Raw genomic sequence first — 25,655 nt, 5'->3', positions numbered from 1 at the left:
GAAAAAATGGCTACGAACTTCTAATGAGGAAGGCATCAAAGGTTCTGTGAAACCCTTCAGTCTGGATGAAGGTCATTTGATACCACAAGCCAGCGTGGCTGCAAAGAGAAACAAGGAAAAGCTGAGTCATCAGAAGCAGAGGCAACCTTGCTGTCAGCACTTCTGGTGCCAGACTCAAAGGTGAACCTGTTCCTGTGACCCGACGCGCTTCCTTCCTTCTCTCAGTGGCTCAGGTTAGGTCACAGAAACCTGAGTGCCACCAAGTCGAGGAGCAGCACATGGTAACACCGCCACTTAGCCGTCTAAAGTCCAGGTGCGGGTCTTAGCGCAAGCCGTTTGGAGCACTGGCTGGAGTGGAGAAATGCTTAGCATGCTCACGGGCCTGGGTTCTACCCCCAGCACCGAAAGAAAGTCAGGATTAAGCAGTTACAGCTCTAGTTTTTAGTAATGGAAGACAAGATAGTTTCTTCCTCCATGTGCTCTGTCAGTGTACACTTTATTTGGATTCAATCTGCTAAACAGGCCTTGACAAGAGTTAAATCCCAATGACTTTGGCATGACTAAAAAACTTGCAGTATCAGATAAAGTATAAAACAGAGGAATTCACACTTGTGAGTCATCCAGTCTTGCCTCTGCTAGACAGCTGACCTTGAGCAAGTTATTTAAATTGTCTGTTACTTTATCTGCAAAATAGGAAGACCAATCTTGAAGATTCCCTCTCTATCCCTGTGAAAATATTGCTTAAGTAACAACTGTCATGATGAAAAGAAGTGACACTTTCATTATATGTTTTATTTTATTTATTTATTTTGGTTGATACAGGGTCTTGCTATGCAGCTCAGGCTGATTGTCCTGTCTCAGCCTCCCCAGTGCTGGGATTACAGATGTAAGCCACCACGCCCAGGTTCAGGGCCTGCATGTGTGCTTGGGTTTCTGAGGCTGATACAGCATCAGCATGAGGTACCAGGGATTGAGCCCAGCTCTTTGCACTTGACAGGCAGGTGCTTGGACCACCGAGCTATCTCCTCAGCCCTTATATACTTTGAAACACAAAACTCTGTCCTCAGGCTAGCTTCCCCATATTTAACTAGAAAAACCTAAGTTTCAATGGATTCAACTGATCAGTTATCTATATTAGTATCAACGCTAGATAAACCTGGGGATAGTAATAGTACACAGCACAGAACTGAGCAGTATTTCTTAGAAAAGCACATTATACGAGAAATCATGCCAATACTTTACTGAGGAAAAAGAAGCTCTGAGGTGACACAAAGAATCAATACCTAGCATTTTTCTTGAAAAGATCCCCAGATTTCCAGATACCTTACTCAAATTAAATCAACTTATCCTCAATCACTAGGATTTTTTTTTTTTTTTTCCTTTTGTACTACTGGGAATTGAACCCAGTCCCTTTTCACTGAGCTACATTACCAGTAGCCACCAATTTTTTCTTTTTTTTTTTTTAATTTTGAGACAAAATCTCACTAAATTACAGCTTGGGTTTGAACTTGTGCTTTTCCTGCTTAAGCTTTCTGTTTTTTTTTTTTTTTCTTTTGGTAGAACCAGGGATTGAAGTCAGGCCCTTGCGCTTACCAGGCAAGCGCTTATTCTACTGAGCCATCTCCCTGGCCTTTGTTTCAGCTTTCTGAAGTACTAAAATTACAGGTGCACATCACCTTGCCTGGATACATTTAACTTTCTAAATTGTATCTGATATAGTAACTAGATAAAACATTACTGTCAGCAAGCATTACTATCAGCAATATTTTACTCATCTACATTATTGTTATATAACTAAGCCTTGTGGACTAGCATGAGACTCATCTATTGTTACAAAATCTATTTCTACTAGAAATCTTTAGTGTTCACCTCAAACTTCAATGTGGTAGAGGCTTTTACCAGTCTTCTTTTCGGTCTCTCACCATCCTTGCATACTTAGATGACACAGGTGTGACCGAAAAGATTTATACTCTCCCTACTGTGTGTAAACCAAAAAATTTCCTGCTTGGTCCCCGACATCCAGTCATAGACTAGAGAAGCTTCAAGTGCACACATTTTGAGATCAAATATAGAAGTAATTCTAGTACCTGAAGATGACAAAACAGCCCCATCAGCGAACTTTCATTAATAGCTCCCACATGTTTGGTGACCATGCCTGGCACTGCTACATGATACAGTGTCATGCTTAACTAGAGAAAACCTAGGCACGCCACATAGATTCCTGCCTGAGAGAAGGCGGCACACGAGAGTACAATCTGAAGTCTGTGTTGCATTCTAAGAACACAACTACTCCCCTTCAAAACATTGCTATGGGGTGGTGACCCAAGGAGAAGAGAAAGCAGTCAGATCACCCAAACATTTGCTAAGCACAGAGACCTAACTCCAGAGACATCAGTTAAACTATGTCCTATCACAGGTAAAGAAACTGAAAATGAGAGGTAACGAACAGTAGCCAAGTAACAGACATGCAGCAGAATAAGAATGTGAACCCCTTTTTGACCTCCACTCTTAGGCAATCACTAATATTCAATGATCAAGAAATAATAATGTGCTTATTATTTCCAGGGCCCCATGTGTACCCTCCAACCTTTTATTTAAATGTTCACTGCCGGCCAGATAGCTCAGCGGATTAAAGCGCTGGTTTAGGCAGATGCAGGGGCGGGAGTCTGATCTCCAGCCTGCCATGCCAGCCCCGCCCCTGAGGGCATTCTGAGAGGGCGACTGAGACTGGGTATGGAGCCTTGCGCCTGTAATCCCAGCATTTGGGGGGCTGAAAAACAGGAGAATCATTACGAGTCCGATCTGTGTAGTGAGACCCTGTAGACCCTGTATTAAACACACAAAAAATAAAATAAATATTCATACTCAAACATTTGAAAGTGCAATATATATGAATTACTGAACTATGGCTCATGAATTTTTCAGTTTATCCTACAGATATTAATATTAATAAATTATTAATGATTTTTAATAATAATATATATCTATAGTTGATGCTAACCTGCCATCAACAGAATATATTCTGAGTTGTTATACTTACTAGCTGATCTTACAACTAAGATCTTCTACCTCAGAAACTAAGTCCACATCTGCGAGATAACTGCCTCACTCCAGGACTGCAGGCTTCTGACAGGCAGGGGTTATTTTCTGTGCAAGCTACAACTCAATTCCCACCTTGGTCTATGTATCCAGGACCTAACTCCTTTTTATACTTTCCTAACAGTGGCCAAGAAACCATATGTAATGGGAGGGATCTTATTACTACGTAAAAATTTAAGTTTTAAGGACTCAAAGTGCTCCCAAATTATCTCAGGGAAGCAATCTACCTGCCAGGATCCATCCATTGGAATTAGTAAACAAGCATAAAAAGGAGATGGAGATGAAAATTAAGAGTGTAGATAATTTAGCAGGGAAAGGAAAAAGAATTAATTTTATATTGTTTGTCCTCAAAAGAGAAATATGCAAAGTGTTTTTATTCAGGCCATTGGTTTTGTTTCCTAACAACTCCCCCTTACATATCTAAGGGCCATGAGTACATTCCCAACTCCTACTGCCAAGTTAAAATGAAAACGTTCTCAGTCTACAAATGATTGAGGTGGTTTTCTTTAATCAAATTAGAGCAGCCAAATGTTTCTTTCAAAGGTAACTGTCTACTCTGCAGCTGTATGCAAACTACCACATCAAATGTGAGGGGAAAAAAAATAGCGATAGAATTGTATCCTTACAGTACAGTGCTAGCTGCAGAGACGAAGAAAGAAAAGCATCAGCCCAGCTAAGAGCTACATTCACAGTGAGCTTCCAGAAATATGCTGACTTCACAAACTCTGAACAATGTACTGAAACTTCCAGTACACAATTAGCTATTTTGGGAAGGGGAGAACATGGGGGAAATTCCCCCTTAAGAACAGCTTAGCAGCAATAGATACCTGAGTCATTTACCCTAGCGACCAAAGGCTCAGTGAGAAACATTAAGACTGGCTGAGCTTCACTGAAACAAAAAAATCATAGATTGTGCTTTTTCACTTCCTGTCTCCATCAAAAACACACCAGAGTGAGTAAACTTGAGCATCCAACAAGATTCAATTAAGGATGGAATGATGCATTTGCATGTACAATTTGTTCTTTTAGTTTATCACAGAGGGGAAATTCCTGTGAAGAACTTATAGTGTATTTACTTTTTTAATTTGTTGTCCTTAAGAAAAATCAATTGGCTAACATTCCCAACATTATGTCCAATTAGTTTTTCCACGTTTTTGCAGTTTGCATTAAATGTATGAAAATCTAAAATGTGACTGAATTTAGATAGCCAGGTATCACATGCATTGAATGAGTTTTCTTTCTACACTTATGGCCCTTTTCCAGAAGGCTTTCTACACTTATGGCCCTTTTCCATAAGGTCCCCAAATGAAAGAATGTAGAATACTTAGGGCACTATCTCTCCCATGACATCTGCATTTCTCCAGTGTACCTGCTCTTAAATTTTTTGTTCCTGGTGTAATTTCCAGATCATTTCCTTGGTTTACACTTGTTCTGATATGCATACATTTAAGAACTACGGCATAAAGAAAATTTCTTGCAGGTAATAGGTGATTTTCGAGCTGCAGTCCTTCTGCCCTCATCAGAAAAGCGAAGTGAATTGCAAACTGGCAAATTCATAAAAAATATCTGCCTTCAGTCTTTATCAGGTACTACTGAAATAAAAATAAAGCTACAAGGACCAGCCAGGTAACTCAGTGGGCTACCTCACCTGCTTAGGCAGATGCAGGGACCAGGGTTTGATACTGAGTGCTGTGCTGGCCCTGGCCCTGGGGCGCACTAAGACAGCTATTGAGACTGGGCATTGTGGCACGAGCCTGTAATCCCAGGGCCTGGGAGGCTGAAAACAGGAGGACAACTATGAGTCTGATCTGTATAGTGAGACCCTGTACACCCTATACTAAATACATTAAAAAAATAAAGCCATAATTACAGAAGGAATATTTTTTAAAAAACAAGAGTTAAGGGGCCGGGGAGATGGCTCAGTGGAATAAGCGCTTCCCTGGCAAGCACAGGGGCCTGAGTTCAATCCCTGGTTCCGCAAAAAAACAAAAAACAAAAAACAAAAAACAAACAAAAAAAGGAGTTAAGTAAATTTTCTAGATGAATGAAATCTTTGTAAGTTGATGGAGGAAAACACCAGAGACTATAGTCCTCAAGGTGAAGGACATATAATCAGATGTATTCTGAAAATGCCTTCTATTGATTGCTATTTTCAATCTCATTTTGAAATCATTATATAACTATACATCCATGTACTTTTTCTAAGCCAGTAACTATTAGCAGCACACTCAAATACTTTGAATGGAAGGAAAGCTAGTGACCTAGAAGGAGCTGTGAGGAAGCCACGGAGGAGGCAAGAGCTGGACACCAAGAAGGACTCACAGGCCCAACGGGTAAGGAAGAAGTTCATCCAAACAAGGAGGCACCTGAAGGTCTGATACATGATAATCTGGCCATCATCTCTTTGTCATCCTTATACCTAGCAGCCCAGAGTTAAAACCTTTCTCAATATGGCATTTGGAGAGCCTTTCACACCCTAATAAGTCTTCCCTAGTAAAGCCTATAGAGTATATTCCTACTCCAACTGCCTATGGGAAACTAACCTACCAGAAATTTTATGCACAAATGAGAGCTATCAAAGAGAAAAGTTCCCTTTAATAACAACAGTAGTGTTTGTGAAACACATGGACATACAAGGTGAAAAGGGAGGAAAAGGGTTTAGATTTCTCACCTACCATAAACAGCTAGAAACTGGACAAACATGAAACAACTGTTTTCAGGTATTAGACTATGAGCAGAAGACTGTAGTCCCTGAGGGAGAAAAGGCAAGTTGATTGAGCTCTAGATTGCCCCTGCTTTTTGTCTGCAGGCAATTTCCAGACCACAGGTGCAGGGAAGTGGAACTCAAATAAAAGTCTATAGTCTCAAAGAGTTGAGAAGGTGGAGATCAGAACTGAAAGGACAAGAAAGATGAGGTGGATAAAAATCTTGAGATAGAATACTGGAGTGGAAAAACAGCTACCCAGAATAAAAGTTTTAAAAATCTATGTGGAAACTAACGAAATCTTGGCCAAATATCAAACTGCATGTGGAACTACGTGACACCAAGGAAAGAACAGTTTCTGAGAAAAGATCACCAAGAAGCTGTAAGCTAAATGATGCCTAGATTTCACAAGGGGAAGCAAATTTTCAACTTCCTACCAGCCAAAGAGAAGATAACACAAAAGAGTAATGTCTAATTACTAAAGCTAAGCTACTCTTAAAGTAATGCTATACTAGATTTCTGAATGGTAAATAACTTTACTGCCTATTAGAACAAAATCTAACACTCTTTAAAGGAACAAAATGAAGTCCAGCTGTTATCAATGTAATATTCATAATATTTGATACTCAATTTAAAAATTATTAGAAAATGTAGATCTACAGAGAGAAATGTGGCTCATAACCAGGAGAAAAACCAGTCAATAGAAGTAGACTCAGAAATGACAGCCTTATAGAATGGTAAACAAAGACATTGAAGCAATTATTATGAAATAATTATGCTCAAAGACTTAAAGTATATACAAAATGAGGAAAAAGAAATACAAAAAGAAACAGAGTAGTTATCAAGGCAGATTATATGCTGAACAAAATTTAGAAAGGACTAAAATCCTATATAAGTCATCTTCTGACTACAACAGTTTAAATAGAAAGGTATTTGAAAAATCAGTTATAGGTTTAGAAATTTTAAAATCTATAGGTCAAAGAAGTCAGTCTTAGAAGGATTAAAATATTTTGCATCAAAAAAATAGAATCATAACATAACAAAATTTGCAAGAAGTAAATAAAACAACTCAAATGTTTACATTAAAATATATAAAGTTCTATTTTAAGATGCTAAAGATAAAATTATATTAACCAAGTCAGTAGGACAAAGAAATGTCAATCTGAACAAACAAAAGAGGAAATGAATAAAACTGGTTTCACAGTTAAAATTGATAAAATTGTATTTGTATTATCAATAAGAGGAAACATACAATTACCAGTATCAGGAACGAAAGAGGGGACTGCAGATATTTAAAAGATAAAAGCAGGTCTGCCAGATAACTCAGCAGACTAAAGTGCCTGCTTAGAGTTTCATCCCCCCTGGGGCGCGCTGAGATGGTGACTGAGACTAGGCGTGGTGGCGCTCACCTGTAATCCCAGCACTTGGGAGGCTGAAAACAGGTGGATCACGACCAGTCTGTGTAGTGAGACCCTGTACACCCTGTACTAAATACAGAAAAAAAAAGGTAAAAATAAAGAAATTATACTAGTAAACCTACATGAAGCAAGATAAAATACAAAAAACTCTCCAGAAATACAAATTATAAACTATGGGTCTTCTTACAGGGATCTAAATCCATTAATGAAATACAATTAGTAGTTAAAAACCTAATAAAGATAATGGTAAGTTCAGATAATTTATTGGTAAAATTCTATCAAGCACATAAAAAAGAACCTTACGCAAATCTTCCAGCAAATGAAGGTCACAGAACAACTTTCTAATCACTTATGAGTCCAGCATTACCTCAAAACTAAAATCTGATACATTATGAAAAAGGAAAATTGTAGACCACTATCATGCATGAACGTACAAGCAAAAATTCCGAGGAAAATCTTTGACCAAGTGGTGCTTATCTCAGGTTGAACTTCAAAATTCAATCAGTATAACTCATAGCACATTAACTCAGAAATGACAGCCTTATAGACGCAGCTTTATGCTTCAATGTCTTTGTTTACCAAGTAATAAATTCAATAACATGGGAAAAAACTGGCAAAATAGCCACCATCCAATCATGGTAAATGTTCAGCATAAAAGGATATGAGGGAACTTATTGAAATTACTCAAGCACATCTAGGAAAACCTAAAACTAGCATCATATTTATGGGCAAAAGATGGAATGCTTTCTCCTATTATTGGAAATAGACAAAAATATTAGGTCATAGCACTTTAACACTGTACTGCGGTTCTGGCTAATTCCGAAGAGCAAGAAAATTACACAAAAATAAGTATACCGGGGAAAAAGAACAAGTCTCTATTTGTAAATGATGTGACTATATACAATAATACTAAGAAATACAAACTATCGGATTGATAAATTTTCAGATCACAATATACATAAAGTTGGGGTTCCATCCCGTGCCATGCCAGCCCCGCCCCTGGGGTGTCCTGAGACTGTGATTGACACTGGGTGTGGTAGTGTGAGCCTGTAATCCCAGCGCTTGGGAGGCTGAAAACAGGAGGATCACTATGAGTCTGATCTGTGTAGTGCGACCCTGTAGACCTGTACTAAATACATTTAAAAAACCCAAATATATATATAGTCAATATAAAAAGACTGAATGTCTATATACTTATAATGAAGACTTTGAAATTAAAAAGAAAGTGCTATTTACAATAGTAGTGAAAAACTTAACATAGGAAAAACAACAAAATACAAACAATAATTTTACACTAAAAGCTATTAAACAAAGATAAATTTAAGGTCTAACTAAATATAGAGATATAGCATATTCATGGTCAGAATTCTCAATAATGTTAATACCAATGCCTCCTCTTCAATTAATACAGTAAATGTGATCCCAATCAAAAACCATATGAGATTTTGAATTAACAAGTTGGTTCTCAAATCATACAAAAAATGCAAAGCAACAAGGAAATCTGAAACAATTTTGAAAGAATGAAGTTCAAGATCTTACAGTTCACCTGACTTGAAGACCTAGTGTAAAAACTATAACAGTCAAAACATCACCAGGGGGCTGAGGAGATCACCAGAGGGTTGGGGAGGTAATTGGCCATCTAAGTGCTGCCTGGTAAGCAAGTGCAAGGACCCGGGTTTGATCCCCAGTGCTGCATGCCATGCTGCCCAGAGCCCTGGGCATGTTGTGCTGGCCACCGAAACTGAGTGTGGTGCCACACACCTGTAATTCCAGGTGGGGAAGCTGAGACAGGAGGATCACTACACGTCTGAGCTCTACAGCGAGACCCTATACCAAATTAATTAATTAATTTTCAGAATTAGAAACATCACCAGGATTGGGAAAAAGATAAACAAATCCATAGAACACAACAAAAAGTCCAAAAGTAGACCCAAATACAGAAGGCCAATTTTTGACAAAGATGCCAAGGTAATTCAAAATGAGGAAATGACAATCTTTTTAACAAAATGGTTCTAGAATAGCTCAATATCCACACAGGAAAAAAATCAACTTCAACTCTTACCTCAAGCTATGCAAAAAGACTAATCTGAATGCATCATATAATGAAGTTGTATTTGTATAAAATTGTATTTTGCACTTCTAAAAAAGTGCAAAAACTAAAAATATTCTAGAAGAAAACAGGCAAAACTCTGCATGTCCTTCAGGTAAGCAAAGATATTGTGAGAGACAAGACAAATTAAAGTAGACTTTTTTTCTGTAGATTAGACTGACTAAATTAGACTAAATTAAAACCTCTTACATATAAACTATTAAGAAAATGGGAGGGGTGATCAAGATACAAAATGTATATGTACAAATTCCCCAAAATAAGTGCAATTATTATGTATCACAAACATATACACCAATAAAAGCAAACAAGTATGAAAATGAAAAGCCCTGCCAAAGACCTGGAGAAAATATATACAATACATATATAGCTGACACAATACTGCTCCACAATATATAAAGAACACTTACGATACACTAAGAAAACCTAGATATTTCAAAGATTGAAACATCTACATAGATATCTCCCAAAAGTATCAGAATGGTCAATAAATAAAGGAAAACAATCTTAGTCATCAGGTAAATGCAAATTAAAACCACAACATGGTATCAGCTCATAAATGGCCAAAATTTAGACTCATAATACTAACTGTTAAAAAAGGATGCAAATCAAACAAACTCTTCATACACTGCCAGTACAAATGGTACCATCAGCTTGAAAAAGTTTAGTAGTTTACAACTGTCAAAAGAATAAATTTAGTGGACATTTAGAAAACAACAGACATAAGGCAAACAAATCAAATAAAATAGGTAAATTAGAAAATAGAGGAAAAAAAGGAAAGATACAGAGTTTTAATCTATAACATATAACTTCAAGACACAGTGACACCACAGTGACACCATTTTTACCAAATGAAAGATTGAATATCTAACAGGAGAACCTCAGAAAGAGAACAGAACCAATAGAGAAGTTATTGTTTTAGAATAAACTAAAGCAAACCTACATTTAGAAAGATCCTATGGAATGTCTACCAAATGGAATGAAATCAAAACACCACACCTAGACACAATTTCTGAAGGATGCAGATTGTGCAAAGGCAAACAGGACAAGAAAAAATAGACAATTATAAACTATAGGAAAAACAAAATGAGGTCAAAAAGGCATGCCCAAGAAAGTACACAGATATGATAAAAATAAAGTCATACAGAAAAAGAAAAAATCGAGAAGGCTTTACGAAAGGACTTAAAAGGTTATAAATCTCATAGGATTATACTCTACACAGAAGAAAACACAATGACCCAATATTCGGCCTAGCAGTGAACCTTACTTATGATTAGCCTTAAGCTTCCACGGGTCAATCTTTAAACAAAGCAGGGAAGGTTCTGTCGTGGTTGCAGGACAGAAGTATTTAACGGCTTCAGCAAAGCAGGGAATGGACACAGTGATGGTAAAGAAGGACAAAGGTTGGAAAAGGCTGCAGCCATGGCAAACTTTTTAAGAGCTCTCCATGATAACAGGTTAGCCACCTGTTAAGGCGCAGGTACCTTAGGTTTGCCACCACTGACAGGAGATAAAACTACTAAAGGGAGACTCTAGAAATACTGCCCAAAATTAAAGGACATAAAATTGACATTCGAACAATATTTAGAACTAATATATGAAATAAAAATTTTAAAATGGTAAAAGGTGAAGGAAAGAATAGGGAGTGGTAATAATGAGTTCAATCTTCATCTTTCTGAGTATGAATTCAATTACCATGATCTGACATTCAAGTACTGACAAGTAGGAAACAGCATAGTGTAGTATAGTACTGTATCTCTATTTATGGAGGTAACTACCGGCAGCACTGAAAACAATGCCTTAAAAGTTGTGTATCTTCGTACTACTGGGAATAGAAATAGTTGGGGCAGCAAGCATATTTTTTTAAATTTTAATTGTATCTATTTATATTTTTAATGCATTTGATACAGGGTCTCACTGCACAGCTCAGAGCTGTAGCGACCCTCCTGTTTTCAGCCTCTCTAAGGCTGGGATTACAGGAAAGCAACACCACACCCAGACTGGTGGCTGGCTCAGCGTACCTGGGGGGGCACTGGCATAGCCTGTGGTGCTGGGGATCGAACCCCAGTCACTGCTCTTGCCTAAGCAGCTGCTTAGTCCACTGAGCTGTCTCACAGGCCCAGAAAGTGTATTTTTTACGATAGGTCCTTCTGTACTAATCTCCAAATGTTAACGTCATGACTACCAAAAGAGCCGAGGGGAAAAGGACAGATTCTTTAACATTCTTTTCACTAAGATGTCACACCCGTCCCCTCCTCTGATATTCTTGCTTGAATTTCCTTGCAACCAACACAACATGGCAGCAGCGACAGTACTTGCCGCTTGGAAGAGATGCCAGCTGTCCTAGGAAGGGCAGCTATAACCATTTTAAAAGGGCTTCAATAGCTTATCTTGAACTCTTTAGGCAAATATGTATCAATACATTTTTTAAAATTTACAGTCCAAAAATCTGAAATGTCCCCAAATTTCCACCAAAGTATCTAAATCAAATCTACAAAGAATGATATACCCACATAAAATATTAAATATCACTTAATATTACTGATAGAACATTGTTTATAAATTAATGAAAACAGTAACGGAAGGATTATCTTAGAAGATGCATGCCTCTCAAAGTCCCATTAACTTGCTAAGAATCATTAATTGGTAAATAAGTCCTAATTCCTAAATCAGGAACCAATCTAACTACCATAATTATATATCTCCAGAGTTTTCAATGAGTGAATAGAAAAACAAAGCATCTGATAAATACTGACCTTAATTTACATTTTACCGTTAATAAAATTGCTTTAAAAATTAATTTTAACTCACCCATTTATTTACTTAATAGATAGTTCCTGAATATGTTCTAAATGCTGTTAAGTAAAGCCGTGAACAAAACAGACAAAAGTTTCTGCCCTTGGGGGGCCTGGCCTTAGCTCAGTTGTTTAAGTGGCTGCTTCCATAAAGCTGTCAGCCTCAGCATGCTGTAGTTCGATCCCCACAACACTCCAGCCAGCCAAACCACCCCTGAGGGCATTTAGAGCAAAAAAAACAAAAACAAAAACAAAAACAAAAAAAACTTATTCCACAAAAGTTTCTGCCCTTGTGGAACTTTTGTTCTAATGAGAAGTAGACAGTCAGTACTAACTTATGCAAATATTCAGTAAATAAGTGAGTGCTAGGTATAGAGGGCAATGGAAGGGAAAAAAATAAGGTCACCACGAAACAGCTATCGCATAGCCATATTACTTTAACACTGGAGAATTTTAAGAATGACATCCCTGAATTTACTCCTTCACAACGCGGGCTTTCTAAACATGGCAGAACTTTCATTGACCTTCGGGTCACCTTTCTGCAGATATGAAAGTCAACCAAGACAGAGATCTACTTCCTGTCCAAGACGCTCTCACCTCTACTTCAACCCAGTCTCCCACATTCTTCACTTCACAGTGTGTTGTCCTTTCAGATACACAGATAACATCCTAGATCATTCTCTATTTGCTTCATGATGGATTCACCTATCAACTAAAGCCAAACAAAAACCTATACCACCTTTTATAAACAAAGATGCTTCTTTCAGCTTATCTCAAAAGCTTGCATTTCCAACAGTGAAACTGGTTTCATAGATTCAACCACACTATATTGTAGTTCTCCTTGAGATCAACCCTACCCATCACTCTTTGTCAGTCAATATTTGAGAAGTGGAGGATAATGCTTCTGAAAAAGACTTTTTCCCCTTTCAAAACTAGCTGGTATCGCTAGGAACCCAGCCTGCATCAGTTTTAGTCTGATAATCTAGAGGTTAAATACTCGCTGATTAGATCCCATTGTGAAAAATCATTCGCAAGGACTGGCAGGGTGTCGCAGCATTTCTTTTGTGTCTTAATGTGTAAAAAGTGTGTTATTTCAAAGACTCTCCACTCTCTGACTTCTTTAAAACAAGAACTTACATCATAATTCACATGCACCTAATTCCAAGACAGCTCCAGGAGTCCTTTCTAACCCAAGCTTCATTAACCAAAAAATATCCATCCCATTTTAACCCATGGTCTTAGCTTCTCTAAGTGATTTTACATGGATGAAATTTATACTGCATCATTTAAAACTTTTTAAAAAAATTACTTAGTCTCTTGACTTTCACTAAACACGTTTAAATGTATTTCTCAGAGCCAAGAACTATACAAAATAAAGGTCTGCCTTTGACATGCAATCTCTTTTCTTGTTCTGTCACCGAGTAAGTATGTTAATGCTCCCAATTTAATACTTCTAAAACTAAAAGCATTTAGAAAAGTAAATGTTGTATAACCATTAGGAATTCCTAACAGAAATTATGAGATTTAGCAATAAAAGGAAACAGAGGACTCGCTAGAAATTAGTGCTACTGAAAGAAAACAGCTTCCTTGCTGTCTACAGAATTTAAGGTTTTCAACACAGAGTACATAGAAGAAAAATTTAAATATTATAAAGCAATTAAGCCATATAAACATCCTCAGAAAATACACAAGGAGGTTTCAATGTGTCACAAAAAGTGCATAATTGTGTTTGAGGTTTTGAAATCAGAGAGAGGAACAGAAGAGACAAGGAGAGATGAGATGAGATCAGTAAGGAATCTAACTCATCTCTGAGTTATTTTGAATAATGATATGCAAAAGAAATCATGGAACTTCCACACATCCTCAGCAGCTTTTGATCCACTGCCCCTCCCACAGGAAATCCACTAAGGAGTACAGTGCAGCACTGGGTAAACCTGACACCAATTACTAATACCCAGATGAAAGATTATATTCTACTGCAATTACTACAAATCCAGTATACATCTTTTCAGAAATACCATTCATACTTTCACATGGGGTGGGGGAATGAAAGTACATGCTACCAACCAGTTATACAGGTTATCTGTGTACATGCCAGTTTCCTCCATGAAATTATACTACTTGATGAAAGGAATTGCTTTGGTCAGTAATTCTCCGTACTTGCATAACAGATGATCTATGTACCTTCCTGATTTCATTTGGTAATAGCAGCCCAGTCAGGTACAAAGAATAGGAACTATTCCTATTTTAGAGTGGAGAAATGGCACATAAGAGACACTAGGGGTTTAACAAAAATCACATAGCTAGCTAGTAAGTGGAGGAGTCAGGACAGAATCAAAGTCTTCCGCCTCAGCAAGCAGGTATACTTCTTGAGCTTACTCTTGTAACAAATTTCAAACTCATTTAAATGAACAGACACTAGTACAACGAACTTTCAAATCTTAATAATCAACTGTATAAATGCAGCCCTACTGCAAATTAGGAAAATTTTACCTAATTTTGCTTTAACAGTTTTTGCATTATAGAAAGCAAAAGAAATTAAATTAGGAAAAAACAAATGTAAAGGAATTCAAACTGATTCAAATGTATGCATAATACCTTACATTTTTACATGTTAAAATGTGCAAGTCATTTCAGATTTCACTGAATGTGTTCATTTCCTAGTATTAGTATCTTCTTCACAGTATGCAAGTATGACTACAGTTAACTATGCAAATAAAACATTAAAATGTTAAACTTACTTCAATATGTATAAATCACAGAGATTGTAGTAAAAAGCAAAATATTTTTCCTATCTTAAAAATCATTTCTTAAAAAAAAATCTAAAAGCATAATCCAGTATACAAATCTGTTCTCTCTCTCTGACACTCCTCAATAGTACCAACCCACAGGCCAATCCTAGTACCTGGATACCTTTTCTATGTTATTCATTTATTTTATTGCCACTGGACGTAGGGTATAAAGAGAATGATTACAAGGCACTCCCTGCCTCAAGAAATTTACAACTGGGTGTAAAGGATAGCGAGTGAGAAGAAATTAGTCATGGATCAAGGGAGAGGATTAATATTTTATTTTATATAACACAAAACTAATAAGATATATGTCAATTGCCATAAAAGTTATCAGGATTAAAAGGCTGCAGCATGCTATCTAAGTGGAAGTATTAACTTAATTGCTACTGAGGGCACCACAAGAAGACGGAATGATACCTTCGTCATGAAGGACAGCTAGCATTTCAACAGGTGGAAAGAGCAGTACATGGAGGAGTCTCAAGGGAGAACTCTGACATGAGCCCAAATTAAAGTACCAGAGGTGGTGAGAATGAGAGGCATTTGAAGGAAAGGGAAGCGTCTGTTTGTTTATTACACATTTAACAAATTTACACAAAGAACACTAGAAAACATCATCAAAGCCAACACTAGTATCGAAAACAAAGATGGACAGTCATAAAAACTTTGAACTATGAATATGTATTTGCAAGCTCTTATTAAGACTTCACATGTGTATGCATTATAATTAATATCCCTGAATCTCCCCGAATCAGTGTTAACCTGAGATATCCTGCCAATGCTCCACATGTACCTCTAAAAGAATGGAAAGTGCTCATAGGTGAGAACCTTATAATTTATCTTGTTCTACTTAATAGCCACAGATACTGTGTTATTTAAAGATATAAAGGACAATCTTTTGTCTTCAGGTCAGCAAACAAAGTCATTAAACTAGAAATACTTTCATATCTCACAGTAGTTTTCAATATGCATTAGTCATTCTGTTATGTTGGACATAAACTTCCGCCAGAACTTTAGCTGTCCGCAATTTGTATTGACAAAACATACAACTGTAGAGTAAAACAACTGAGTAAAAATAAGACATTTTATTTGCATTTGTGAAAAATTCTTGCATCAATCAAAAATTGAACCTAAGACCCCTCCCAATTAAAAATTCTCATTCTATGATTTGAATTCTCCTAAACTAAATCCTTTCAGAAGGCCAGGTTACAGGAATCAATAATTTAAATGGTTAATCACTTACCAGTCCAATTAAATATGGGATGACCAAAAATTGTAACTTTTTTCATTATTTCTTATGATAATATAACAAAAAAATGACAATTTTATCAAATTTATTCAATACAAGAACTGACAGGTTGAAATGACCCAAGCTATGCTCAATAGTTGGCATACATGAGCATGCTGCCCAAGTGATGCTTGGGGTAAAGTGGTACATGGTTAAATTCCAAAGCCAGTAGCTGTCAAAAAATTTTAGGCAAACTATGTGACAGGATGGGTCAAAAATGTTTAGTATCTTAGTTTAAATGGTCTTCCAGTGTACACCTCACAGTGTTCTCACCTTCTCAGGTGACAGCAGCTACATGTGCGGCTGATAAAACAAAGCCCGGGTCAGGCAGCACACTGAACATACTCAACACTGTTCTCTGCAGCTCCTGTGGCTTTGCTGGCTGCCTGCTCCACCAGATTCAGCGTCTATGATCACCAAATGCTGACTTTTCATTGGAATGTTATCAAACATTGGTGTCCATTTCCAAAGCTGTCTCCTAGATCTTGGACAAAACTCAAGACCACACAAACTACCTTTGCTGTCAATTCGCCTACACCCAGATTTCATCCCTGCCATGATTTAATCTGTTACATAAGGAAATCTGGGATTAATTTATTTCCAATGAAGACAGACAAGTTCATCTGAACCTCATGAGAAATACAATGGAGTCCTATTCTGCCATAAAGAAGGTTAAGCCTGAGACATATCTAGCTAAATGGATGCACTTGGAGACCATGATCTTAAGTGAATTAAATCAGACACACGTTTAACTACCATATTGTTTCTCTGGTGTGAAAAACAGTGCAAATAAGAGTCAGAATTCATAGTATATACTGCGAATGGTAAGGAAGTGTTCGAATGAGGAGAACAAGCGAAGAGGAAGGGAAGGGACAAGAAAAAAGGAGAAAGAATAAAATGGAAACAAAGCTTTTGTAAGTGAAGGGAAGAAGGACTGAAGGGAAAGAAGGAGAAAAAAAAGCAAGAAATAACTGCCTATGATGAATGTTATCACTATGTATATCTAAAATGTACCAATAAGAAATTAAAATTACTGCAAAGAATCTGGAGATAATAAACTCTTGCTGTTTAAAAAAAATAGCAAGAGTACAATTAGTTCATCACAAAGCATAAGTAACACATACTTTATGTGTTATGGGTCAAATTTTCCAACATGATAATGTTTGTCATTAAATGGAATGGATAGATGCCATAGCCATACTGTGATATTTCATTCATTATTTTGATTTTTCCTATTGTTCTTTGTCTAAAATGAGTAATATTACTATTAGTTACAATATTTACCTGTGTTACTACTTAATTACAGCTATGTAAATAAACATACTCAAATTTTCTAAAAGCAGAAATTAATATAAGGATCATACTTTTTCTTTTAACAGATACCTTCAATAGGGCACTGAAGAATTCTCTGCATGAATAATAATGTCATTTATTCCTGGCAAGGGATCACTTTTGTTTACATAGAGTTCACTTTTTCCCAAGCCCATACTGCACTCATTTGTTTTATCCTCTCCCATCCCACAAACAAAATGCTTACTTGCTACCCAGATTTAAGAACAAGTCAACAATTCTGCAATGACACAACAGACCAGCTGCTCGATGTCTGGGTTTAGATTCCTCATCTATAACCCAAAAAGCCTAAAAGATTTACAAAGTGTCTTCTAAATCTGATATGCATTATTTTACAGTGATATAGTGCATGTATGGGCCGTTTTCACTTTTAAAAAAGCATTCCTAAGGAAGCATTAATAATGAAGCAATTTTTTTCAAAAATAGATTGATTTATTAAGGAGTCTATCAGTATTATTTATCCAAACCTTAAAAAAGAAAATATCCCCCGCCTAAAAAAAAATATTCAAGGTTATACAGGTTTCCCTCCAGGCCATCTTTTCCCTTTAACTCATAGAAAACTTGTAACAATTCCATGGTGCTAACAGCTACATAAAAAGAAGGTAACTGCAAAGTTAAAATTTGAGCATTATGAAGTTCTTTTGGAGAATGACCAGAGCACCTTATGTGAAAATGTTTGCATACCAAGCAATCCTAATGAATTGGAACCTTTTCCAGAAACTCTTAAGAGTAACAGAACACACTTTTAACATACTGAAATTTATTTATTTATTTATTTATTTATTTATTTATTTTGGTGGAACCAGGGATTGAACTCAGATCCTTGCGCTTGCCAGTGAAGTGCTTATTCTATTGAACCATCTCCCTGGCCCCCAATATACTGAAATTTAAATGGAAACTTAAAAATCCTAATATTACCAATGTAAGTCCTAGTAAATACAATATTTACTCCCAAAAATAAAACTTGTATTCATAAGGATTCTCAAGAAAAAACCCACCTAAACAACTGGCTTTACACTGAAATCAAATAATACGCCATGTTTTTTCCCACTACCCTGTTACTGAGTATGGTTTTCTGTGTAGAACACTGCGTTTTTATTCTGCTCTTGTATACATACTCAGATTTTTAAAGGGAAAAGTTAGAAAAATTTCTTTGAATTATCATTGTACTACACAAGTTTTTGTTTTTTTCTGAGGTTGTTTGTTTTGAAAGCAATGACTAAATATTCTAATAATAGCAATTTACCATATTTAGACATTCAGCTATCACAAGTTTATCCACTGATATGGAATGGCCTACAGTTGCCAGACTCAGTATTTGCATTTGATTTACTGTGACACAAATAAATTAAACACCTGGAGAAAATATAGATAGCATTTATATGTCACTTATGTGACACAGGTTACTGTCATGTATCAGTTTTATATTGATTAGCTTATTCTTTCAAATTTAGGAGAATGGCTCCATAGGAATAGCTAGGTAGGATTTACCCAGGTATCTCCCAATATCTGACTCCATGGTTTTTTTTTTTAAATTTCAAAGACAATAACAAAATATAACAAAATGATACAGAATTTCAAAACAAGGTGATAGGAAATTAACAATGGTTATTATACTGCTTATTGTCATCTTCAAAGTCGTTGCTCAGATTATCAGATATAAGCATGTAAGATTGATCTAACCATATAAACACTAACTGTTCCTTTCATGTGTCATGGTTTTTAATGAGGGCTTTCCCAAATGCTTGTTGAATAAAAAGATCTCAAATATTCACACATATTAATTACGCATCAATGCCTAACATGGAATTTAATCTTTGAAAAGCATTTGATTCTGATAAGGGGTTTGGTTATCTTGTCTACTTAACAAGCAAATTCCTGGTAACTAAACTCTCATAGGTATTAGTTGCTGTGTAAAACTAGTTAGGTTAAATATAGAAAAACTAAGCAGCTGGAATTTTGAAGGAAAAAAAGAGGTGCTCCCATTATAAGACAGGGTAAAGACTTCTGACTAATTCACATCACTATCCTGGGCTTCTAGGAGAATCTGGCATGTGGCAAGCATTTGGTAAATAAGCAGACTGTTGATAAAACACATATTATTTCATCTCAACGTGTTTTAGTCGAGGATGGAAAACAGAACTCATTTGTGGAGTTCAGAAGCTCCAACATAAGTTCATACTGAAATCTGATTCTGGCAAAGGCTCTAGAATTTGGGATTACCAACTGTAAAATAAGAGTAAATTTACATCCCAGACACTGTTTGGCTGACCAAGCATGGGCCTGGGAGACATCAAGAGCAGGTAAGCAAGAATTTCAAGTCAGTCTCCCTGTGTATGTATGTAGTACCTGTGCCAGCACTAACAAGTTAGCTTTTCTGGCAAACCTGCCAAAATTAAATCTAAAACTTTTGGGAAAAAAAACCCCAAAACAGTAGTATGTTTATTCTTCATCTCTGAGATCTAGCTATCTGTGAGGCTGGCATACAATGATGATCAATTAATTATGACTTGAAGACATTTTAAAAGATACCTACCCTTTTGAGCAACTTTTAAAGAACAATGAAGGAGTAAGACTTGAACCTATCCTAGAGAAAACAACAAATTACAGGCTGGGGATCCAACTTTGACACTCCTGGGGAAGGAAAAGAACTGTCACTTGGACTTGACTTCTTCTCAAATCCGGAATGTCTAGTCTGGCCAAGAAAGTCATGGGGGGCAGTAGTTACCCTGAGGCAGAGGGAAAAGAAACAGGAAAAAAGCAAATGGGGAACAGAGATCTGTAGCTTGTGAGAGTGACCTCATCAATAACTTCCGATTTCAGGACATAAGACTTGATGGCATTTCTTGATGAACTTCAAGCTAATTATACTCAAATAAGTATGATTCCAAAGCCTATGATATCTGGGTCTGAGTATGATTTGTTCTATCATGGTGCTTTTTTTTTTTTTTGCTGTACTGGGGATTGAACTCAGGACCTTGTGCTTACCAGGCAAGCACTTATTGTACTGAGCTATCTTCCCGGCCCCTATGATTCATTCTATAAACTTCAGGCTTTATAAATAATAACATTACACAAGGTGTCCCTCATTGGGAGAGAACTGTATTTATGACCCTTAATTGGACATTTCATAGGTTAAAAAAATTTTTAAGATAAATACAAATTCTAGTTGTGCAATTCATTCTTTGGGAAGAGTTCCAGTGATTTTTCTAGGATCCTTTTTCCTTCCACTATTCCTTCCAAACAGTTTTTGTTATTTTTCCTGAAATGTACTCACACAAAAGGTAATCTATTGTTTTTATATAAAATCCCACCTTCCATTCTCAGTCTCATAATCTTTTGCTTCCCCACCTTAACTATGTAGAGTAGCAGTATAATGGGTCCTGTATTTACAGCCCTTTTCTACCTTATTTATGTATTTATGATTCTTTGCTACCAAATAGTCTAAGTTTAAATGTGTTGGGAACAAAGTGTCACACAAATCACCCAGCCTAGGGTAAGAGGAGACAGGTTAAAACCTCCCAGGAAGAATCTATGGACAGTTAAGTCTCCATCAGCCTAGAGGGTAGTTGGCATTTCAAAGGGTCAGGTTTGGGTCTCTCTATTTTGACGACTACCATTAAACTGATTTTTTACAAAAATATTTAGCTGCTATTTACATAATTTCATCTACAGCACCCACAGGAGACACATGCTTGAACAGAAACCTTAGATGGAGGAGAAGACAGGGACAAGCTCCCAAGATCTCTTTAACACAGTACAGAGTTGAGAAAGGTTAAGCCACAATCCGTTTGATGGAAGTTTCTGTGTATTCCTTTTCAACTTCAAACTCTTTCTGTTTTGAAAAAGAAAAGACAGCACAACCACACAATGAAGAAATTCCAGGATCACTAAAAAAAATATAATTATCCTAAGTTACACTAACATTAACACTGGTTTCTACACGCAGGAGACTGGGGACTGGTACATGCAGGTAAAGCAAGGGCAGAAGGTATAGAATCTAAAGCCACCCCATCTTCCACTCACATCTAACTCTTAGGTGAAGCAGCCTAAGGACAGTGTCAGCCCAACAAGATGAAGTAATTCAAACAGCTACTAGTTTTGGAAAACACTTTTAAAATCACACCGGGCATCAGCACCGAAACTCCTTAACCTTCAAAAGTCATTCTGTTTATGAAACTTTAATAAAAAAGAAACCACGAGTAATACTGGCAAACATGTTTCTGCATTTTCTTAAGCTTTACAACTGGGTTCCACCCTTCAAGTTCCCTTCTTAGTAATTACCACACGGAAACCTGCCACATCTCAGTCGCTCAAAACTCCCCCCAAGACAGGGAAAAAATACGCAGAGGACGGCGGGGCACAAGTCAGATCGGCTGGTTTGACCCAACTTGCCCCGAGCTCCCCGGGGAGGGGAGGGGAGGGGAGGAAGCAAACGCTCCGGGCGTTGTTGGGCAGTGGGAAAGCCTGCATAGGTCTCGTCCCCCCTCGTCTCCCCCCCTCCCGGCTTTCTGGCTGCCTGGTAAGGTCACCGGCTCCGGGTGGTCAACGCGCAGCATCCGGCCTCTCAGGCCGCCTCCTGCCTGGCACTTTCCCCTGCCTGAGGATCTCTGCCGGACCTACCCCGGCGCGCGGCTCCGACGGCGCGGGCGCGGCTCCCACTCACCTGACCACGTTGGGGTGCTCGAAGGTCTCCAGGTGCCTCAGCACCGCCACCTCGCGGATAGTGGAGAGCGGCATGCCCTCCTCACCAGTCTGCACCCGCACGCGCTTCAGAGCCACGAACCGGCCTCCGTTCTTCAGGTCCCGGGCCTTGAACACCTTCCCATAAGCGCCCTCCCCGATCTCCGCCACGCATTCGTACTGCTGGTCGGCGCGGCTCAGGCCATCCTTCTCCATGCCGCCTGGACGCCACCCGGCGCGGCGTCGCGGGAGCGGGCGGGGTGCGCTAGCTAGCTCGCTCGCCTCCCGGAGGAGCTCGGTCTCGCTCTCCTCTCGCCCCGGCCGGCTTGGGCGCTGAGGCTCGCGCGGCCGCGCAGGCTGGTTGGAGAGACCTCCGGGCGGGTTGGCGCAACCTCGGTGCCGCAGCCGCGAAACTCCGCCTGCCGAGTCGCCGCCGTAGAGGAGCGCGCCGATCCCTCCTCTTCCCTCCCCAAAGCGAAGTCCTCTACTCAGACACTGACGCGGTCACATAGTCTGTGCTCCTGCGCGTCTCCATCCACAATCTCCGCACCTAAAAGAGGGAAAGAGGACGAGAAGAAAGTGCAATCAGAAATCCCAGGCGCCCCACGCGGGGTTCCTCCAGACTCCCCTCGGCGCGCTCCAGCCCTCTCCCGAGCCGCGGACGCCCGCCTGGTTTTGCGTTACTTTTCTTTCCCTGTAGGGCTGGAGCGGTCTTCGCGCGGAGAGGCTGCAGGGGCCCCTCGGGGATGAGCGCGCCGCGCGGGACGCAGTGGAACGGGAGGGGGCGTGCCGAGCAGCCCAGAGTGTGCCGGGAGCGCGGGGGAGGGGAGGCGCGGGCACGTCAATGTCACGGATTCATATTTATACCTTGAAGATCGCCGGCTCTGCTGCCCTCCTCCCCTCCTGGGCCGGGACGTGCAAGGATAGGGGTTAGGGGGGGACGACAATCAAGGGTCGCGCACACTCTAGTGCGGTGGGCTGTGGGTTCACTAGTGTGGGGCCGCAGAATGTGGATGGGGGCTCCGGGGACCCTGTAACCCGATGCTGGGAGTATGCGAGAAAGGGTGGTCAGACATCTGCTCGGAAATTGCTTCCTTTCTACTTTCAGTTTTTCTATGAGGAGACATTTAAAAACGTCTCTCACACGAATGGTCTTTTGGGGGGTAAGGGAGTCTTGGTGGGAAAAGGAATGCTCCCTCCGAGGGGAGGACCTCCCTGGCGGAAGCCCGGGGAAAGAAGACAAGCCATCTGGTCCCGAGGGCTGGGGCCACTCGAGGGTGGGCGGGCGAGGGGCCCCGAGGGGGGTCCCCTATGGGATTCCAAGGGTTGGGAAAAGGGGTGTCCGTCACGCTTAGGCTTGTCGTGTCCTTAAAGAATAACGTCTGGAGAAACAGCATAACCGAGACCCTCCTGAAGTTTTCAATTTCAACCCAGGCAAAATCGCGACCTCTCTTTAAAAGGGTGGGGGTTGGGAGAGGAAAAGCTGCGCTTCCCAGGGTGACAAGGAAGGGGCTGTGCCCTGGGGACCGGGACCAAGGAACCTTTCTTGCCCGCCGGTATCGTGCGGAGGTAGCGGAGGTGGGCCGGCTCCATACCTCGTTCGGCCAGAAGCCGGGTCGCGCCAAGTAGCCGGGCACCCCCCACCTCGGCACAACAAAGCGCTCGGAGGGGAGGGCACCCTAAATTTCCCTTCCCATTCAGTTCCTCTCCCGGACCTAGGGAGCCTCCCTCCCCCACCGCCGCAGCCGCTTCACCCGACTTTCGCCCCACCAGCCGAGGGACGGAATCCCCGGGACCCCGTGCAATTACCTGCCCCGCAACGCCGGCCCGTTCGCCGTCTGCCGGGAATTAAAGGAACCAAGAGCGGCGCGACCCCCACCGCGTTTGGGTGGCGCGGAGCGGGCGAGGGCAGAGCCTCACACTCCTTTCACAGCTTTCCTCCACCGCCGAGCGAAGCGCCCCCGGAGTCCGCCTGGGGGTCTGAGCCAGGTCGAGGGCCACACAGGTAGCGGGGGACCAGCCGCCGCGCGCCGCCGCCCCTCCCCCGCCGGCCGCGTCCAGCCCCCGCTCAGCGGTGAAGGAAGCGTCGGGGACGTCCCACCCCCGCGGGGAGCTGCGCCGCCCGCCCGCGCACCCCGCGCCCCCGGCACGGTCGTCTGCGGCCGGGAGAAACGCGAGCAGCACTGCCTTTCCCCCCCCCTCCTCCACTTTTTTTGTTGTTGTTGTTGCTTTCCCACGCTGGCTGAATGTGACTTGACCCCATTTCAAAAAAGTTTGACATAGTGCTTCAACATTTCCGCATTCCTCCGCGACTACAAAGGCTTCAGCCGCCTCCTTCTGCTTTCTGTCTCTGCTCTCCGTCTTCACACTCAATGAAATCCTTCTTGTGCCTCTCCCGAAGCCTGCCAAGCCCCGCAAGGGTCGCCCCAGGCGCGGCGAGAAGAGGCCGCCCCGGGGGTGCGCGGCTCCCGCGTGCGCACACGCGCCCACGTGCACGCGGAGGAGCGCGCGGCGCACCCGGCTCCAGCAGCTGGGCCTGCGTTCTCCATGCCGGGATTTTAAATAATTATAGATATATATATATAAAAACCCTCAGAAAGTTGTGCGAACACGCGTCCTTGCGGGACTCCAAGCTCGTGCAGCCGCCGCTGCGTGCACGCCGGGCATACATTCCACGGCCGCTGGCGCTGCCAGCAGGACGCCTGCGTGAACATTGACTTCGCGGTGGGGAAGATGGAGCCCACACCCACACCTCTGCACGCCGCAGGGAGCTTTTGTGGGGAAGTAAATGCGGGGCGCGGAAACGCTGTCTCGCCTGGGCTCCCCCCGGGCGGTGCATTTCAAACCCTCTGTGTGTATTTTGATGCGAGGGTCCGAGTGGAGTTCAGTTCCGTTCGGAGGAACTGGGTGAGAAGTTTATGTGTGGGCGCTTGTGAGGGCAGCTGTGGGAGCTGGCACAGGACTTGGTGGCGGGGGTGTCCCCTGTATGGGATGTCCCCCGTCTCGCCAGATTAGATGAGCCTCCGCTCCCGCTCTGCAAACTGTCCGTAACCTCCCCGCCACAGTTCCTAAAGGGTTAACCCAAGGCACTCCAGGGACACACAGGCTCCCCCCTACCTCCCCAAGCCACATCCTCACCTCCCACCCTGGCAAGCCCCCAGCTGTCCCCCGGAACCAGCCCCCCACCCTGCAGCCCACCCGCCCGAGCCCACAGCTCCTAACCTGAGGCTCGCAGTCGCGGTGGGCCTCCCGAGTGGGGCGCGCGTGTCGGGAGCCCTCCGCACGTGTCCTCGCGTGAAGCAGGTAACCGGACGGGCGGGCGCGCCCGGCACTCTCCCCCGCGAGGCGAAGGGGTGGGCACGGCGGCGGAGGGCGGAGGGATCGCGGAGGGCGCCGCCCGCGACGCGCTGGGGCCGGCGGGG

At 41.0% G+C, this 25,655-nt stretch overlaps 1 protein-coding gene across 3 annotated transcripts in view; it reads right to left on the bottom strand.

Moving 5' to 3' along the window:
• Cdk6 (cyclin dependent kinase 6) overlaps positions 1 to 25,589 on the bottom strand; it is a 224,165-nt gene extending 198,576 nt beyond the window's left edge. Inside the window, exons 1-2 of one of the 3 annotated variants that reach the window (XM_004646242.2) lie at positions 25,456 to 25,589; positions 22,217 to 22,783 (exon numbers count right to left, since the gene is read on the bottom strand). In XM_004646242.2, coding sequence (XP_004646299.1) covers positions 22,217 to 22,449 — 233 coding nt within the window. In that variant the 5' untranslated portion in view covers positions 22,450 to 22,783; positions 25,456 to 25,589. Of the gene's footprint in view, positions 1 to 22,216; positions 22,784 to 22,917; positions 22,994 to 24,042; positions 24,278 to 25,455 lie in introns of those variants that run through there. The other 2 variants (XM_023706513.1, XM_004646241.2) reach the window with 2 other exon arrangements.
• Between the last annotated feature and the right edge of the window lie 66 nt (positions 25,590 to 25,655).

Source organism: Octodon degus, unplaced genomic scaffold, assembly GCF_000260255.1.
Source record: "Octodon degus isolate 3935 unplaced genomic scaffold, OctDeg1.0 scaffold00262, whole genome shotgun sequence".
Lineage (NCBI taxonomy): Eukaryota > Metazoa > Chordata > Mammalia > Rodentia > Octodontidae > Octodon > Octodon degus.
The sequence above is the reverse complement of the archived record's forward strand: the minus strand, read 5'-3'. Positions and strand labels throughout refer to the sequence as shown.